Source organism: Camarhynchus parvulus, chromosome 3 (genome assembly GCF_901933205.1).
Source record: "Camarhynchus parvulus chromosome 3, STF_HiC, whole genome shotgun sequence".
Lineage (NCBI taxonomy): Eukaryota > Metazoa > Chordata > Aves > Passeriformes > Thraupidae > Camarhynchus > Camarhynchus parvulus.
In genome coordinates this window covers 88803532-88824338 of record NC_044573.1, presented here as the reverse complement: position 1 = coordinate 88824338, position 20807 = coordinate 88803532, and the positions used below count along the sequence as shown (strand labels likewise).

The following is a 20807-nucleotide window of genomic DNA, read 5'->3' as shown; positions in this document are numbered from 1 at the left end:
GTTGATATTTTTTGAGCTTTCAGTTCAATTATGCCCTGTCTAATCAAGTCTGTGTCTCTTCTTTTGGGTATGCATGGATTCCACAGCTTCCACTTCTTTGAATAGAAAGTGTTTTCTGTGGAGTCCAGTGAGGGATTTTTACACTGAGGTAACGCTTAAAAGTTTCTGTTACAATATTTCTGTCTTTTTTCGTTTGCCTCTTCCACTCCACATTGCTTCTGGTCTCACACTTCCTTTTTTTTTTCTAAATACATTACCATGAGTGCAAGATTCCCATTATAACTTCCAATACTTTTGATTTTACTTTCATACCTGTGACCTCCAGATGTTCTGGTATTCAGGGAGAGATGTACACCTGCCAGAAATAGCAAGGAATCTGCTAAAATATAGTACATCACACAGATTCCCAAGTGCATGAAGAGAAACACCTGCCACCACTGTGTCATCATGCAGACTTTCAGCTGCCTCAGGCATTTTTGTGCTACTTCATCACTGTGAGACCTGACATGTCAAACAATCACATTATCTCTTTGGATGGATAGAAGGTGGATAGAAGCAAAACCCCCTGATTTTTATTTTTTTTCTTTTAGCTAAACTGCATGGAGTTAGGGAAATTGTCTTGGTTTCAAATAAAACAGTGAGTGTACCTATCCAGTTAAAATATGCGTAATAAATTTTTAGAAAAAAGCACCCTTGCTGTTTAGGGTAAATCTGATAAGTGACCATAAATGTTCTAATCCTTGTCCTCAATAGTGGCATCAAGCCCCAGCATCCTACTAGGCTGGAGCTGGTCTTTGTTAGAACTGTTGAGATCTGTACTGTAAGGTTTTATTAATAGATTTTCCCGTATTGAAATAAGCCGGGTAGACCATGATTCCAAAGCAGCATTGATTATTGATAGGCCATAGCTACAAATGCTTGTTTAATCTGTTCTCAAAACTATCCATTGAAGAAGATTCAAAAAAGTTCTCTGCATAATACATGTCAGTTTAGTTTTCTTTGCCTTCAGTAATTTCTTCTGGCCACCCTTGCAGTATAACTTAATATCTTGTTGTGGCTTAAGACTATTGTGATTTATTGTATCCCATGTAGATAATGGAAAGTAGCGTATTCTCTTTCTGTTGGAAGCAGCTCTTATATTTTCAATGCTATTTTTAGTTATTTTCTACTTTTTACTTTTGAGAACAGTTTTTGCAGTTCTTGATGTTAATTTTTTCCTATTTCCCTCTTTCCTTTTTGCTTTGTTGCTATATCCTTGGAACATATGGGATTTTTTGAGTTCTTAATTGCAGGGAAGGTAGTAATCTAATAGGAATTTGGTAAGAAGGTGACAGTCTATCTAAGACTTATGATTTAACTTAAAACATTTCCCCTTCCAAGTACAGATATTCAAGACAAAAGTGATAGTTCTCTGAAGCTAACAAATTAAGGCAGTTAAGAACATGACAAAATGTAGATGGAGGGATAAAAATTATGAAAACTTCAGTGTGTTGACAAAAGCTCATCTTTCCATGTAAGTTCATCAAATAGATGCTTAGTGTCATAGTTACCCTGATGCACATATTTTGCAGAGTTAAGTTACTTGATGCTTTTACTGAAGTTACAGAGAAAACCCTTTCTATCAGCAAACCACCATTTCTCTACGAAACACTTCTAGTGAAAAGTTAATACTCAGAGGTCAAAAAAATTTTAATTGGTGTTTTTTAAAGGCCTCCATGCATATCCTTGTGCAATTATAATACAGTGTGTTTATTTTCAAGAGGGAAACTAGCCTGAGGTTCTTAGGCCACCAGCTTCTTTACAATGATGATGTATAACAATTTGCAAATTTTAGTTTAAATGACAGGTAAACAGTATGGCTTGAAACTGTCTTTTGAGATAGCATTTCCCATTTTATTAGGTCTGTGCTTTTGCACTGGTTAACAACTTAGTGTGTCATGTTTTAGGAAGTATGCAAGTCTTTTTTTTTTGAGGTATGAATTATTTTTTTATGTTTATTCTTCCAAGTATGCATTAAAGACAACTCCAGGGTATTATTTCTCAGGTCTTTCATCTCTAAGGATGAAGTACACTGCTTTCCTTTGTGAAGAGTTAATCTAATAACACCTTATACTTGGCAGAGCAAAGACTTTCAGAAAGAAGATATATGTAATGTCAAAAAGGTAGTGGAGCTTTATAAAACTATTCTCTGAAAGTAGACCTGATCCAGTGGGTAATTGGACCAAACTTGGAAAAATGTGTGCCTGTTTTTGGTAAAAATAGTTTGATCAAATGTTTCTTCCATCTTCTCTTCTGTAACTGTTGTACAGTCTTGTGGTATACAATATTTCTAGCTTTATGATTTCCTGTATGTAGGTAAAGTAAACTAAACATTCATCAGAGAAATAGGAAAATCCTGTGCTAACCAATGTAACTCTCACTTGATTGTTACTCATTCTGAACCAGTCATACAATTCTTTGTTCTTATAGGAACTCATGTTACACGGACAACTACCAAAGCTCCATCCATCTTCAAACACTGACTCACTCCTTATGTTCATTCTCTCCTAACTGCTGGACAGGTGCATTTGCTGCTTTGAGGACCTTAAATCCCTGAAGTAAAATTCTTTAGGAGAAAGACCAGTCTTTATTTATAACTCTCTGTTGTCTTTTGGATGAATAGAGCAGTTTACATTTGTGCTGGTGTAGCATTCTCAGTGTCATGTATATTAAAAAAACCCCTCAGAATCTGGAAGGATTCCTCTTCAGTTTTCAGAATAATGGAGAGAATGGGTTCTGTCGAGTAGACAAATCATGTTTGATATTTGTATATCTAACAGACCAAATAATTGTTTCTGTGAATTGGTAAAGTACATTCAGTGATTGGGCATTAAATCATGAATAAGGAGCTCCTCAGTCTTGTGATTCATAGAATGTTAAGGGGTTGGAATGAAACTTTAAGATCATCTAGTCCTAACCCCCCTTGCCATGGGCAGGGACACCTCCTACTAGAACAGGTTGCCCAAGGCCTTATTCAGCCTGGCTTTGAACAGTGCCAGGTTTGTGGCATCTACAGCCTTCCTGGGCAGCCTGTTCCAGTGTTTCATTACCCTCACAGTAAAGAATTTCTTCCTAATATTTAACCTAAACATTTCTGATTTCACTGTGTACCCATTACTTCTTGTGCTATCACTACAGTTCCTGATCATGAGTCTCTCTAGATTTCCTGTAGGCCCTTTCAGATACTGAAAGGCTGCTATGAGGTTTCCACACAACCTTCTCTTCTCCAGACTGAATGGCCCCAACTTTCTCAGCCTGTGTTCATAGGGAAGGTGCTCCAGTCCTCTTGTCAGCTTCCTGGCCCTGAACTCTTAACAATTGCTCTAACAATTCCATGTCCTCCTTATGTTGGGAGCCCAGAATTGGATGCAGTACTGTAGATGGGGTCCCACAAGACCAGAATAAAGGGGAGCAGTCGCCTCCTTTGGCCTGCTGGCCATGCTCCTTTTGATGCAGCTCAGGATTCCATCTGGCTTTCTGGGCTGTGAGCTCACCCTGCTGGCTCATGCTGTCTTTCTTCAACCATCACACCCAAGTCTTTCTCTGCAGGGCTGCTCCCAGTGACTTCTCTGCCCAGCCTGTTGGTGTGTCTGGGATTGCCCTGACCCAGCTGTAGAACCATGCAACAACAGCACCTCTTTGAGCTCCATGAGGTTTGCACAGCCCTCACCTCCATCCTTCCAGGGTCCCTCTGGGTGGCATTCCTTCCCTCCAGCATGTTGAATTCACCACACAGCTTGGTGTCATCAGCAAATGTGCTGAGGGAGCGCTTGGTCCCACTCTCCCTGTCACCAGCAAAGGTGTTGAATCAGCCCCAGTACTGACCCCTGAGGGGCACCACTGGTCTCCGTGTGGACAATGAGCCTTTGACCACAACTCTTTGCATGTGGCCATCCAGCTAGTTCTTTGTTCACAGTGTGGTCCATCCATCCAATCCATGCCTCTCCCGTTTGGAAACAAGCATGTCAGTGCAGCAGAGCATCAAACACTCCTGAAGTCCAGGTTGCTCTGCCCCTGTCCACCAGTGCTGGTCCTGTCATAGAGTGCTTGTTTCAGGAGCCTGTGATGATATACTGGTTTGTGACACAGGGAACACAAGGATAGGTATGAGTAGAGAGTAAATGTTTAGAATCACAAAAGACACAATCTGAACTTCTTTTTTTAAATCGTTGGAGGGTTGGTCTTATGAAGAGAATTGCAGGGATAAAAAATAGCTTTTGTTTATGAATCTGTAATAGTTAAGATGATAAAACTTCATAATCCCCATTCTACAGACTGGGAGCTTACATAATGTTTTTGGTGAAACTTGTGCAGTGACTGAACCCTGCTTTTGGATACCTAGCCAGAATTGGTCATCATGTCAGTGTGAGAGCAGGAACTCAGAGTTCTGCTCAGGTTTGCCAACATATTCAGGAGAAAGTATGGCCTTGGCTCCTCTCCTTTCCCACATGTGGACATCGTGATAGTACTTTGACACTGGTAAAAGGACACGGGTGGTTATTAGACACAGTGTGAGACATGTTGCCTTGTTCTTTCGCTGGAAATGTCAATCAGATGGAAGGCATCCTTTGGGCTGCCAATTTGACTGTGCTGAGTAGACAGGTCTAAAATGAAAATTGAGTAATCTTTCTACTGAGGATGAAGATTATCAGTTAAGTTATGATCAGAATTAAAAGGGTTTGAAGTAGCAGTGGGAGAAGTTGATAAAGATGGCTAATGCAAAAATGTAACGTAGTTGAACTATAGAAGTATCGTAATGTCTCATTTCACTTATGAGAGAGCAAGTTTAAGTCACCTATGTTGCAGGAAATGTACATATTTCCAGATTAGACGCAGTTATTTCTGGCTGTCTTCCTATTTTTAATCTGCCCATATGCCAGTCTGATAATTGAAAGAATAGGTAAATTAGATTTCCTGGCAGTGGATGAAAGTTTACTGTAATGAACATCCCGCCACATTCATGAAATGCTTGTTTAATAGCCAACTGCTGAATGCTCTTTTTAAGTAAACAGACTAAAATATGAGTGTTGGGATGACAACATTGAATTGAGACATGATTGAATATCTGACTAGAAAGAAATATAGCCTTGAACTATAGCAAGTTCACTTATATTAGGATGCAAGAGAGAAATTTGATACCAGTGACTAGAAAGAGCCTGTTAAATGCAAAATGTTTAAAGATTAAAGGCAAGCCTAAAGAATGGTAATTTCTGTTACTGTGTGTGACAAAGCATGAGGCTTAATGAAATTATTTACTGGTGTTTTAAATAACTTACTTGTTCTAAAATAGTTTATGGATGTAACCAGAGGCTCTCCATTAATTTTCTAGGTTTTTCTTCTAGGTCTTTTTCTAAAACTAGCTGGGGTTTGAATTCTAAGCAAAATAGTGCCTAAAAAATAATAGGACAAATAGCACCAAGGTAATTTTGCTTTTGCCTCTTTCAGTTTAATAATTAGCAAGCTGAGCACCTTCACTATGTGTTCAGCATGCCCAGATGAAAAACATGCAAATTGCTTGTGCCTTTTAACTTATATTTGGGGAGAGAAATATCTCTCTGTCAATTAAGAAAGGTTCTGTGTTTAGTAATTAACTTTCAGTTGTCTCCCTTTCCTGTGTTTTGGTTTTTTTTTTAAACTTTCTGGGTGATGGATGGTATATGACATAATTACTTATGAGAGTTGTAGTAGAGCCCCACAAACTGTTCTTCTATTTCTGCTTCTCTAGTTGCTGAGGTGCTTTTTTTTCAAACCCTCCTCCAACATAGACTTTGCCTTAAAAATATAAATATATTTTCCAACAGCATAGTTATCTCTCTTGGTTTTGTATCTGTAAATTGAGGGTAGTGGGTACTTCCCCTATACTCAGCTATATGCATTAGAGAACAAACCTGAGATTTTTGTTGTTGTTGTTGTTACATTATCTGCCTAGTGATGTATAAATAGCTGGATTAGAGGCATGGGTAACTTTTTATGTTTGTGTGCCTAAGAGTTGGGGTGCTAAAGTTCCTGAAAATTGAATTATAACAATAGTTTTAAAAAATCCTCAAGAAATTGATAAAGAAACTTACCCTTAAGATTATGACATGGATTCTTCCCACAATCTGTGTTAACTCAGTTAGAGATGTACAACCCTGAGAGTTACTATCAAGGAGTTGTAAGAAGTCATCAAGGTCATTTACACCTTAGGTGGTGTAAATATGTGTAGGGAGAGCAGAGGGGAGTTCAAATACTCAGTGCACTCTTGCATTTTCAGAGTCATTGAAATCTGTTTAGTAATTGCATATTAATGGTAACTAGAGCTGCAGTGAGTTTTATTTTTAAAAAAATCCACAGAAGTGACCTAAGTAAAAGTGGTTATTTGAGGCGAATCTCTTTAGGCAAGAGTTAAAAAGCAGCTAATGTTAATTCTTACTAACTTTCTATGTTTGTTCAACTTTCTTATTTTCTAATTTTGTGGAATGATAAACAATATAATATGTAGTTATGTTACAAGCTACTGAATATATGTATGAATGTGTAGTGGTTGAACAGACTGAGAAAATGAATCATTCATTGCAGGGTAGTTGGTTACGTTCACTGGATTTCAAAAATATTCTAATTCTTTCTAACAAATCAAAATTAGTCAGCAAGTAGTATCAGTTCTTTAACAATTAACCCTTTCTCTCTTTGTATTCTGAACTTAACTGTTGTCTCTAAAAAGTCTCCAGGGAGGATAGCTTTTCTTAAGTATGAACAGAGGAATGAGTTACTGCATGTCTTGATTTTTTGCTGTTTCTGTGAAGCTCCTTTTCCTTTTCTGATGGAGCTTGAACATAAAACCTAGATGTGTATTAATTTTTCCAGTTAATTTTTCCAGTTTCACCACAAAAAAAAGTTCAGTTATAGATCAGTTATTTCTCTGTATTCTGGTTTGATAGGCAAGATTTTAGATTTACTTGATCAATCTGAGAATAAAAAAAATTAAGAGGATGATGGGGGGAGAATGTTTATTAAAAAAAGGCTTGTAAATGGATAGAGTTTTGCAACACTTTTACAGATTACCTTTAAAACTGTTCAGGAAACTAGTACTTGAAGGTATTTGAGCTCGTGTTTTCTTTGGTTAGATAACACCAAAAAAATCAGTTCTTAATAAGTGATGGGTATCTATATCACAGAGTGCATACCTGTGTATCTGGGTTCTGAAAGTACCAGTAATAAAAACCAGTGCTACCTTGTAGATGGTACTTCAAATACATGGGTGAGCAGAACTTGGGTGGACTATTTTTTTGCTTGTGGAAGGAGAAACACGTTATACAGACAAGAGTATGAAAACATAGCTGCTCATACAGTCTAACAAAACTTGCTTTTAGTGTTCTGAAATTCTCTCAACCATCTCTCTCAATTCATCTACTAAAGAAAGAACAGTTTTCGAAGTGTGAACCAAAAGAGTGAGTTCCTATATGTTAATACTCTGGATCAGACACAGGGCTTGCTTTGAAAGTGATCTGATCATCCCTGTTAGCACACTTCTTTCTATCCCTGTTAGCACACTTCTTTCTACATTGTGGAACAGCTTTGTAGTGTGGAAATTGTAATGTCTTTTGGATGAAACTAAACCAGAAGCTGTGCTCCCGAAGCAGTTGCAGACAGTCTACTTCAGCTGCTAACGAGTATCCAGTTAATGGAACCAGCTGAATGCTAGTCTGAAATACAACCACTTGTGATGGGTTCACTGGAGACTTGGGTTCTCAGAACCCTCCTTTCTGCTCTATTATCTACTCCTTGTGCATTGCACTGGAATGATATAGTCATTGTGAGCTTTTTGTGGACCAGAACCTAATTGGCAAACTCAGATTCTGGTTTTGAAATTCATCTCTGAATGAGTGTTGACTCGCTGATTCAGTGCTTGCTAATCTTGACATGACTTTCCCTCGCTTTCAGCTGCTGGGTAGGGAAGCCAGTGATGTTAGGATAGGCTTGCAAAGTGTGAGAGCAGCTGGAGTTTTCTGTTTGAAGGGAAAGGAAAAAACCAGCAAAGATTGGAACTGCAGCCTGTCAGTGGAGGAGAGGAGTTGTAATGGGAAAAAAATTGGATAGCTCTGCACCATGCCTGCAGAAATTGAGAGTGAAAACAATTGCTTAAATACAATCTTGCAGTAAGTGATGGAATTAAGAGTCTGGCTTCAGTCTTCTCTTCTGGGCTCAACTCAATATCTCCATTAGAATTAAAGCGTCATCATCCGATTTGTCAGCCAAAGGAGTCTTGGCTTTCTAGAGCTATACTTTGCTTAACAACTTTATTGTGAAACAATTCAGAAGACACATTCAAGTAAAAATAGCATATCAACAACTTAAAATCTTGATTGGCTTTAGAAATGAAAATTGAGTACAAATTGAGAATGATGTTCTTTGATCAGTACCATAATTTAAATAGTACTTGTCCTGTAGAAAATACAATTGCATTAGCTTATGTCACCCATAGTTTTGTATATGCAGTCTGATACTGTGTACCTACTGGAGTTTTGCTGTTTGATTCTGGATTGTTTTGTATTATAACACATAAGAGCTAATATTCTTGCAGCAGTTGTGTAGCTACAAAATCAAGGTAACAGTGCTAAGCCCTGGTAAACAAATACTGAATCAGTTAAGTAGTGCCAGTTTTAATTTGTATCATTGAACTGCTTTGGAAATTATTTAGAAGTACAGTGCTGTGTTGTTTTGATGTAAAATGACCTCTCTGTGTACAGTTCTAAATAAATAAAAAGTGATTTTGTTGATTTTATTATGGCAAATCTGTGATAGTAGTATTTTAGATGGGTGCTCTTCTGTCTGATGCTTGTGGACCGGTTTAAAATATGTGTTTTACTATGTAAGTTTTGTTCTAACCTACAAATCTGTAAAATAGCCTGTACAGTATCCCAACTGAAAAACAAAATAGAAACAAGTCATTTATGTTTGAGCTTTTCTGTTGGACACAGAGGTGAAAGGAAAATAAAGATTGATTATGATCATGGTGATGTGGAGAATGTCTTGATCAGAGGGTTGTCATACCACAGCAAAAGCAATAGGTACTCATACTTTTTTCTTCCCTCATTTTCCCCTGTGCTTTTTTATATGGGCAAGAGATGGGGTTTGTACTATGTAACCGTTTAGTTTACTCTTAAATGCTTTAAAAATCATCTGTTATTGTATTTCTAATGCCTAATGGTAAAATCTCATGGGCAGCCTGAGGTAGACTTGGTTTAAATTAGACATAGAAGTAAGGGGCTTTTTTAACATGCAGAACTAGTTGAAGAACTGTTCAAGTTTTTGCTTGAATGCTTTGTTCATTTGACATCTTAGTTGGGTAGTTTGTCCTTGTACAAAGTGAATGTAAATGCTGATTGCATCCCAGTGATTCCTTAGCTGCCTGCACTTTCCTCAAATAAAGTGGGGACCTTTCAGGGGAACCTTAACCTCACAGTTAAAAAAAAAAAAAGTTGCAGCAGTTGGCATTTTATGTGGTGAAGGGCTTGTTCTCCATCTTCTGGTAAAACACTGAACAACAAGGAGGAGAGAAAGGCAAAGAGAAATCACAAAAGTAAAAGATAGTTTTCATGTCTAGAAGCTTTAGATCATCAAGGCTGAGAACAATTGTAGTATAACACTGTAAAGATTTTTTTTGTGTGTGTCCCTTTAGGATGTAACTTCATCTGGTACTAATGTATTGGTAGGAAATTTTCTTGACTCCAGATATGTCTAAATTTGGATTTCTAATTTATTTTTAGTGTCTCAAATACTTTGTTAAAAAGAACACGTTATGAAGCTATTCTGAACCAGTCGTTCATTTTCCTTACAGGAGAGAGGCAGCACAGGCAATGTTGCTGTGTTCTCTTAAGTTCTGATGGTCTGGAAATGCTTCTTGAAGCAATTCTTTTTTAGAAGCTGTGAGGACGATTGCCCAGTGCATGGTGTTGTGCTCATTGGTCATGCCTGCTATCATCCTAGTCATCTTCTAATTGAGTTTTTGACACTGAATTCTTGGGGTGGGGATGATTTTACTATTGCAAGCCAAGACTGATGCTCTACATGGAAGGGGAGATCTGTTCACTTACATGTTCATTTCTATTTTACCAGTCTGGTTCTGTGACTTCATGTGATTCGGTAATGATACTTGCACAGGGCTGGAATTGCACAAAAGACTCAAGGCCAGCAGCCTGGCATAGTTTGTAAACTATCATAAATTGATCTTAAAAGCAGACTATTATCAGCTTTCCAGGAATTTGAACAATGCTGTCTTCATCATGTGCTCAGTTCTTTAATGGTTGTAGTAGTCAGTGAGATTATGCATCAGGCTCACAGTTTTACTCTGAAAAATACGGCTTTCAAAAATGAACTTGTCTTGAATGAGATGAATGTTTAGTCTCAGCCCAAGATTCAGTGTAATAGGTTTGTTTCCCAGAAAACAACCCAAACAAACCAAAACTTTTTATTCTGCCATTGTAAAGTCAGAAGATAGCATCAACATCATGACTAAACCTAGTGGCTTGATCAAGAATCCGCATCAAGTCAGCATGTTCCTTGTGTTTCATGACTTAGGATTCAGGGCCTTTGTCAGGGACTAAGCTGTCTTGCAATTTCTAGCACTTTCTCCATGATCTGTTGCCATTCAAGGACTTGTCACCTCTGCATGCAATTTGAGAATTTTTTTCCTGGCTATCCTAAAAAGACTGGAGAGCATTTAATTCTGTTGTTTGTATTCCCCAAAGCAGTGTTTTAGTGGCCATTCAGCATTTTTTTTACTCCTTTTTTAAAGGTGCTTTATTTCTCACTGTAGTCTTCTGTTCTTGGTCTGAAGAATTTATGCATGTACAATAAATTTATTTATAACAGCTTTATGTTTACCTTGCAGTTAGAATATAATTCACAGATTAAAAAAAAACAACTTTTTGTTCATCTATATTTAAGGTAGGTATTTCGGTTGTGAATTTATTGGTTTAAAAAGCACCAGTATATTCATTTTTTAAAAGAAATGTCTTCATCTTGGATATCTCAAAGCAACTGCATAAACCTATATATTTATGAAATATTTTTAGAAGTTTCTGTATCTGCTGGTTTAGCTGCACAAATTGTAGATCTCAAAATACTTGGTTACCCTAGTATCAGGATGTGTGCACACCCTTAATGTGACACCATCTGGGAGCTGTGCTTGTGCACAGTTGCCTTGCATGCTTCTGCGATGGAGCGCTGCACATCTGAGATTGCTCAGTGTTTCCTGTTGTTGTCAGTTGTCAGTGAGCTTATCTGCTGGCAAGATGTGACTGGTGGAGATTCTCAAGTTCGAGCAGAGTTGTGTCTGCATGCACATTGCAGCACTGATGAACAGTCCTTGGGGAACCATGGATACTGCGAGAACTTTATTGAATATTTCATGGTGCTCCTAACTTCCCTGGGAAAGGAAAGTTCAACCAGCAGTTTCAAATCTGGTTCTGTTTTCTTTTGAGTAACAGTTAAATGTAAGCGGTTACTTGTTGCTCGTTACTACCATACCTGAAAGGTCAACAATGTGAAGAACATGCATGGGAAATACTTTTTCAGAGAGAAGCAGATAAGTTCCAAAACTGCAACCTAAGATTATAGACCCTTGGAGTTAGGATTTGGGGGGGTTGGGGGGTGTTTTTAATCTTACTAATTGGGTTATTCTGGTAATTGAATAGTAGACAGCTTCTTTGTTGGAGAAAAAATACAGCAGAGAGAAATTTTCTGGGCCTCTACTAGTCAGACTTCCAAATCCATGTCTTCATTTAGTGATTATCTTCAAGGTGTGGAGATCAGTGCAAAAGGCAACAAAAATGAAGTGCAGAATCATGAAGGGGAAAACATTTTTTGCTAGAGATGTAGTAAATCTCACTTTTCTAAGCTTCAGTAAAATTACTTTATAAGTGTCAAAAGCAGAAAGACGGCAGTTCAGGAACAAGTAATTGCATAGGGTACAGAATATTGGGGTACATTTCCATTTTAATTTCAGTTCAGGTTTAAATGGTAAGAGTCTTATAGCTTACCTTCAGGGCCACACTTTGTTTTGTAATACAAAGAGAGGATTGTGCCGGTAATACAAAACCAGGAGGCATCATCTGTTCTGTTTGCTTCACAGGTCGGCATGGCTGCACTGTCAGTGTTCTTCACATTCAGCAGCAGTCAGCATAGGAAGAATTTCAGTCAGTATTTTCATACCCTTACTGCTCCAGTGTCTTGCTTTGCCAGCTTCTCATGGCTCATTGTTGCATGTTTTAGTAACTTGCACATTGACAAGCAGGAGTGAGACTATTACTGTGCATTACATTCTTAAAACACAACTGTCTATATTTGAAAGGTTGTTCATGCTCATCTGTAGTACTACACAGGAAATTTGAGGAAGCAAGAGTTTAAATAATTGCAAGTAGACAGTAGTGTGGAACTTTTACAGGTCAATATTAGAATTGCCATTATCTTTTTGTGCTGTTCTTAGCTGACCACAGGCAATATATTTCATGACCTGAGGGAAATAAATACAGCCTTGTTTTTCTCAGTTTGCATGGAAAAAGAAAACATCTTCTAGATGATGAGTTCTACTTGAACCGTACGTATGTGGTAGAAACAGTATATGGTACTATAAAATAGTTCCTTTCTCTTTTGTTATATGTATTTAACAGGCAATGTCTGGCACTAGATCTGATTTTCTAACACGATCTAATGTAGAAGACAACTGTTCACAAAGAACATCCATTTAAATCATATCTCACTCCCCGTGTCTTATTGTCAGATAATAGTATTGCCATGGTAAGCTGATTTATTCCTTAAAAAAACCTAAGTCCTTGTCTTTCAGGTTGTGAGCTGACCATTGACTTAATTCATTGTGATGTGTGTATCTCTGTTGTTACAAACTAAATTAACGGAACTGTTTGCTTTTCAGAGTATCTGAAAAATGACATATGATTTTGACAAGAAACATGTACTTTCATGTACTTTTTGAAAGGAAAACTAAAGATTTTGGCACTTGATGTTTTTGAACTACCTTTGGCCAGAATAATTGTGTGAGATCTTTCCTTAGTAGCCTAGTAAACTTGAAGGCTTAAACAGACAAACTTCAGATGTTCATATACTGAAAGAAATCATCGTTATATCTCTTCCCCTGCTTTTTAATTTCTCTAGATTATAATCTTGTAGGGTGGAATAAGATAGCAGAAATCATTTTCATGTATTGTCTCACCATAAGTCAGGGTCTGGGAGATCAAAATCACTTCTAAGTGAAGGTCATGTTCATGACCACCTGAAGAACCTGATTGTACAAAGCTCATTGAATCATAGAATGGTTTGGGTTGGAAGGGACCTTAGAGATCATCTAGTTCCAGGCCATGGGCAGGGATGCCATTCACTAGATCAGGTTGCGCAGGACCCGTCCAGCCTGGCCTTGAGCAGTGCCTGGGATGAGACTTCACCACCTTCTGAGTAAAGAATTTCTTTCTAACACCTAATCTAAACTCACCTGCTTTCAGTTAAAAGCGTTTCTCTTGTCCTTTTGCTATCTGCCCATACAAAATTTCTTGCCCCCTCCTTTTTATGAGCCCACTTAAATGCTGAAAGGCCACAGTGAGGTCTCTCCAAAGTCTTTTCTTCTGTACGCTGATCAACCTCAGCTCCCAGCCTTTATTCATAGGAGTGCTGCTCCATTCCTCTGATCATCTATGTGGTCTCCTCTAGACCTGCTCAGCCAGGTCCATGTCTGTCTTTGTGCTGAGGACCGCAGGTGCAGCACTCCAGGCTGGGTCTCACAAGGACAGAGTAGAGAGGGAGAATCCCCTCCCTTGACCAGCTGGCCACTCCTTTTATGGTGCAGCCCAGGATGCAGTTGGCTCTCTGGGCTGTGAGCACACCTTGTTGGCTTATGTTAAGCTTTTTATCCATGAGAACAAGCAAGTCCTTTTCCTCAGGGCTGATCTCAATGAGTTCTCCCAGTTTATACTCACATGTGGGGTTACCCTGACCCATGGGCAGCACCTTGTACTTGGACTTGTTGAACTTCATGATGTTCTTGTAGACACAGTTCACAAGCTTATCCAAGTCACTCTGGGTAGAATCCCTTTCTTCTCTTGTGTCAGCTACACCATTCAACTTTGTACCATCTGCAAACTTGCTGAGGGTACTCTTGATCTCAGTGTCTGGGTCATGGATGAAGATACTGAAAAGCACTGATCCCAAGATAAAGTCCTCAGGGACGCTTACTCTGGATCAAACTATGCTGTATGTCTTCTTCCTTTCAGTCCATTTAAAATTAAGCATCAAATTGTAAACCAGTCCAGAGCAGTTAGTGGAACTTGATTTGACTCAAGTGGTTATGTTATCTGGCTCATTACAGTGTACAGCATCTCTCTGCATCTTCCTCTGTATGGTGATACCAAACTCAGGATCTCCAATTCATTTTCATTTCCTCATGATCCGTCATCTAGTGACACAAGCTGTGACTGGTTATTAGAACATACCTGTCACCTTCACACGGGAGATTCTTAGGCCAAGAAAAATATTCTTAAATCATGTGCATGGTTTATATGGGAGGCTTGCTTTACTGCTTTTCTTCAGTTACCCTTTCTTGACTGGAACCCTCACTTTCCTTCAAAATTTCTGTTCATGATAGCAGAAGCTATTCCTCACCAGCTTTGAATAAAGCTTGATGTGTTTTCTTGAATCAGGCCATTGGTGGTTCCTCTGAAGGCAGCTGCTCTTTTGTATCAGGTGGTTGTTGGCAGGTACCGGCGGAGTGAGAGGTGTGGTTGTGTCAAGGGGAGCCCTGCCTCTGTGGGAGTGCTCCATGTGAACAGCAAGAGGCAGAGTGATCTCACTGAGAGGTGCTGGAGCTCCTGCACCTGCCTGTGTGCGTGGAGCTCTGTCATTGCTTTGCTGCCTCTGCCACTGTGGAGTTTATTTCATGGAGATAGTTCCTTCAGCCACTCTTTGTGTGCAGCTCCCTAAGATTCATCTCCACATAATACAGTTGTGTCATTTCGTTTGGATTTCCTCCTGTGTGGATGTGCTTGAAGAAAGTCACTGAAATAAAGGCTTTGCTACTTACTGCAGTTGTTTGAGAGGTGCAGCTTACCTGTGTGACCACTGTCTGTCACTTTCCCAGCCTCTTTGTCCTTTGGGTGTAGCAGGGAATGAAAATGACAGTCCCAGGCATCTCCTTACATAAATTTAAGTAAACTTACCCTTATTCAGGTGTGTTCAAGGTAAGAACCTGTTCTTCAGAGCTGAAGAAACATGTAGGTGTGGACCATACACGTGTAACTCCTGTTAACAGTTAATAATGCTGCCTTTTAATGTGAAATGTATTTTACCACTGCTTTGGTGTTGTAGGGCTAGTTTTAGCAAAGAAGATTGTTCAGTAGATCATTCTCTGGTGGGTGGGTTGCTACAGCAACAGTCTTGTAAGGGTTCTGATAAAGATTGAAAAGTAAGGTCTGAACCTTACCTGTGGTTGTATATTTTTTTGCAGTTTAAATCACAGGTATAGTACATATTTTTATTGTACAGGTCAAGATTATTCCACTTTTAGAGGATTCTTGGCTGTGTAAGCTGCTGCTAAAATAAAATGCCTGTTTCAGTCTCAAAGAGGAGCAAAACTTTTGCTGCTGTGCTCAGAATACAGTACTTGGCTTGATTAACAAGCATGTCCTGACTAGGGAGATAAATAACTTAATGAGGCCCAGGGCTGGGGGTAAAATTCTTTCTTCTTCTGGTTGTAAGCAGAGCACAAAACTGATTCATTAAGCAAAGCAGAATGAATTTGATTTTCTTTGTATAATGGCAGTGCTGTATAGTCTAGAGACATTCAGACAAGGAGATCTGTCATACTAACGAATATTTTTGAAGGGTGTGGTGGGTGTAAATGCTTAATATAGTTCACATAATGGCTTGGAAGTGGCTGGTCTATATATATGAGATAAAAATAGCACTGTTTAATGCTGAAATTAGTGCCACTGTGTTATAGTGCAAATTTCTTCCTTTTTACATTGTGTTTGTCACTTTAAAAAGATGGTAGTAACAGGTCACCAACAGTCTGAATACTTTTTGTTAGATGGTGTATTCTGAGAATTTGCCAATCTGTTGATTATGTCTATTTTGACTAACTGCTGATGAGCTTCAGATCTTAAAAATGAGATTTTATTTGCTTCAGTTTGTTCTCAATAATCTGAATGCAGATTGAGGTGGTCTTCATTGGTCTATCATAGTTTCTGCCAGTGCTTTTATAATTCTTCTCTCATCCAATTTTCTGGTATTAATGACTGCATGGTATTTCTGCAAAGTTCCTGTTTGTCTGGGAGAATTTCTGCTTGGTTGTGTCATAATGGGTCAGCAGTCTTTGGTATCCCCCCATGTGCAGATTGGATGGTGATACTACCTGGCTGGTGGTTCTTTAGTGTGCTGACCACTGACCATGAAACTTGAGATCTCCTGATCTTGTTGCTACAGGTCTCAGTGGTCACTTGCCATGTTATTAATCAGGGTCTCTCTACTGAGCCTGACGGTTTTTTCCTTAGGTTCTCATATTTGCAATGGCAGGTGAGAATATTCTTGATACTCTTCAGTCACACTTCTTAGACAACCAATTGTTTAGTTATATTTTCCTGCCTCCTTCTTTTTTCTTACCCTTTCTTCTTGTCCTCAACACTTTGAGACACTTCCAGGATATGTTTCTTGGCTTGGTAGCAAAGTTGGAAATATCCTTAATTTACCAAAGCTTACATTAATCTTGCTGTTTGCTGTGATCTTTTGAAGAGGGGATGAGTAAAAGTAGGTGTTACTGCCTTGGTATTATATGTTAGCTACCACTTGGGAGGTTAGTTATTGTTGTGGTTTGGTTTGGGGTTTTTTAAATATATATTTAGTCTAAAAAGAGAAGCATGTTTTTTCAAATTAATCAGAAAGGGAAGTAATTCTGTGACAGTGTTAGTTTTAACAATTTGTCGCCAATTACAAAGCTAATTGTCTGAGCTAAGTAGCATTCCAAACTAATGCAAAGAATTTTCCCAGCATATCTGTGAATCAATATGAACAGTAAGCTGTGCTGAATTTCAGATGAGCATGTTTGTCCCTCTTTTATTCAGTCTCACCAGCAACTTGTTTTCACATTTTCTCTTTACAGGGAGAATTATCTTTTAAGCAAGTGTGAAATCGGTTAAGCTGTAATACTCTTTCAACAAAAAGCACTTGTGTGGTGTTTTCTCCAGTACAAAAATGCAAGTCATTCCAAAGCACTTAAAAGAAGAAAAAGTTTACTCCAAAAGGAAAAAGGATTTTATATGTCTGTGCTTTCTATTTTAAATTTTCTGCAAGTACTATACCGTGAAAGGTGCAGTATTGATTGCTCTAGCGAATTCTTAACAAGAAACAACATCAGTTTGAGGAGAGAGGGTTACTTTTACAGGTCTCTGGCTTTCATGTAAACTGAAGCTTATGCTATTCACTCTTTTAATGTGACTACTTTGGTCAGCTAGACAAGGGGCAGAAGTTATTGCCTTTTCTGTCCAAAACATTGCCCCAAGACCCAAAACCTGAAGAATATAAAGTATACTTTCCTGGGCTGTTTTTTGTTCAACTTTGCTGTTTTGCCACTAGCATCCTTAAACATGTCGCATATGACAAGTCAGTAATGGAAATCACAGTATACTTCTGCTTATGAGAGTATTAAGACAAAGGGAGACTTTTTGCTGGAGTTTCTTTCAAGATTCTTTGAAGGCAACTGCTTTGTTGTGATCTGATTATTCTAGTGCATTGAGCAAAATTGCCAAATGGTACTGAACTACTGTTTGCTAATATTGTTAGCTTGTTTATCTAGTCCTCCTCTGCTTTTTCTTACATGCTTCGTCTCTGTTTTGCTCTTCCATCTTTTCTCTGCTGTGATCTGTGGTGCTTTTTTGCTGTTCTTAGGAGAGCATCAAATTGAGTGTTACAGTAAAACAGACAATATTCCAGTTAGGTTAAGGGTTCCAGTAGGAAGCACTCGATGCTCAGAAGCATTTTCTGCTGCAGGAGAGAGATAGAGTATGTAACTTCTTTACGTGTTGATTTACGTAAGATCACCTTTAAAACCAAACCTTTAATGCAGCGCTTTGCCAAAGCTTGCATATTTCTTACCTTTTATGTCCTTGAATGAGATATTTTTGGGTTTTTGTTTTGGGTGAATGATATATAATGTGGTGATGGTATTGTAATTGCAAATGACCATATGAAACAGATTTCTGATTCAGTTCAATATAGTTGACATTTTTTATTGAGAGGATTTATTTGGATATTAAAATATAAGAATTTAAAGTATGTTCTTAATATTACCACTGACTAAGGCAGTACAGACAGATAATGCTGAATTTAACTTAAGCTTAGCTTTTTGCTAAACTAGATTTGAAGACAAGAATAAATCTAGTTTTGTTTTGTCTTGTTTTTTTAATATGATGGCTTTCATTTTTCAAATAGTTAACATTGGTTTTCTTACTTTCTGATGCATGAATTTGCACCAAGTTCTGTTTTATCATTTGAGTTGCATTGTATCCCAAATATAGCAAGTTCTTTTAGATAGTTGTACTAATATGTTAGAAATTAAACAAATTTTCAACATTTAATTGTTAAATGAGTTGAGAACCACTTTATTCTGTTTCTTATTTAGATGTGTGGGAAACTCTGTAGCAGAAGAGCTTTGTTGCTCAGAGGGCTCTGATTTTCCTTACCAGAACAAACCTTGTCAGAATTGAAACAATGTTGTCAAAATCAGTTTAATTACAGCTGACCTTAAAAAAAAAAAAAAAAGAGAACTGTGACTTCTGCTAAATGTCCTTGACACAATGAGCTCTGTAACATGCTTTCACACTGACAAACCTGATTTCCTTCTGTGCAGACAAGGGGATAATGGCAGATGTTTTTCTGCCAGACATCAACAGGTCCTAGTATTTCATCTCCCATAGTATTCTTCTAAACAAATCTATTAAATAGTCCACTGCCTGAAGTGTGGGTCCCAAACACTTAGTAGTACCAAGTCCAGATGGCAGCCAGCTGCTTGTGGCTTCCTCTCAAAGCTGAGTACTGGAGCAAATAGTCTCTTAACTTCTTTATTAGTAACTGAATGAAGGGATAGAGCATATCTTCAGCACTTTTGTGGATGATAGTGATTTGGTGGGAGCAAGCAAGGTAAGAGAGAGATCCGAGAGGCTGTTGGGAGGGAGCTCAGCATCCGGGGGTATGCACTGACACATAGTTTGGCCGAGGTGAGCACAAAGCTGGGGGGTGGGAGGGAGTGTAGCCCCATGCACCAGTAGAGGCTTGGGACCAGCTCTGGGGCAGCAGAGCTGTTCTGAGCAGCTCCAGTGTGCCCTGGCTGAGCACTTGCTACACTCTCAGATGTGCTAGCACCAGTTTGAGGGGGATTAATCCCTCTGTTGAGAACCCGTGGGACTGCTTCTCTAGGTACTGGTGGAGAAAAATCCTAATAAATGGAATTCTAAACTTTCAGAAAAAGGTTGCCCAAAAAGGCTGTAGAGTCTCTGTTCTTCAGGATACACGCAGCTCCATCAACATATTCCTCCAAACCATATATCATAATGGCCCTGCTTTTGGCAGGGCGTCAGACAGCCAAAACTGCTCTCTCTTACTCTCAACTTTCTGCACTTGCCTCTCAAGAAGCAAACAGCAAAATTGGTCATTGTAATATGACAGATTCCATGCAACCTGCCATGGTGTAGGGATTAGTTTGCAATCCATCAAGTTACCCTAGGCCTGATAGCAAAGATCCATGGGGGATGTGGTTGGGATGATGACTTTGCCTAAATGTGTGTCTGAGTCCCCTGGCATTGACTGAAATGAATAGAAGTCTTCTGCACTTTGGTTGCTGATGTTTATTTCATCACTTGCATGAGTTTTAGTTTGAAATCACGATTTGTAGGTATTCATGGGGCAAGTAGGAAAACAATTTTTTTACTAATGAGTTTTTGATGCACAAATGGTATCTTTAAAATGCCTAGAACATACTAATTTCAGAGCCTGTAAAAAGCAATGGCCTGAAGATACCTGTATCTTCAAGGTGGCAAGGCAGGGGAAAAACAAAACTGTTCCTGGAAGTAGAAGATTAAAATAAAGACTTAAAACTTTCAAGTTTACTTGCTTTAGAAGCTGAACTGTAGAGATGAATGTCTAAAAATTAGTTTTCAGTCCCTTAACTATGATATGCTCTTCAGGCTTCTCTATTTGGAAAATAGGAATGTAAAATGAATCATATGATGTTACCACAGGGAGAAAGTGTCAGTCATAACGTTTTTATATGATCAGAGAATGATTGTGTGTGGGGTCTTAAGTGTCAGTTGTTAATGAAACAGTAAATTTTAAGGAAAAAAAAAGCATGCTTTGAGAATATGTAATTCATATTAAGGAGATCTACTAGTGAGAAATTTGAAATTTTAAACTTACATTTGTTCCTGATTTTTGGATTGTTTTTTTCCTTTTCCTAAATAGACTTTGTTGGAATATGCAGAAAAGTGGAAGACATCAGAAGATCCTCTGCCTCTGTTGGAGGTGTACACGGTGGCTATCCGAAGTTATGTTAAAGCACGACCTTACCTTACCTCTGAGTGTGAAAACGTTGCCTTTGTGCTTGAACGTTTAGCACTGTGAGTATGGTGTTTTGGTTACTGAAACCAGTCTGTATGGTATTAACTTTTCATTGCCTAAATGTTTTCCCAATCCAGTTATGAGCACCTACCTTCCTCATGCTGTATGCTGTCTGTAAGGGA

General features: G+C 38.4%; 1 protein-coding gene across 1 annotated transcript in view; it reads left to right on the top strand.

Annotated features, from left to right (window-relative positions):
• Window positions 1–20807, top strand: part of ZNF292 (zinc finger protein 292) — a 49221-nt gene that overhangs the window by 5430 nt on the left and 22984 nt on the right. The window contains exon 2 of the mRNA XM_030944563.1: window positions 20530–20684. Coding sequence (XP_030800423.1) covers window positions 20530–20684 — 155 coding nt within the window. The remainder of the gene's footprint in view (window positions 1–20529; window positions 20685–20807) is intronic.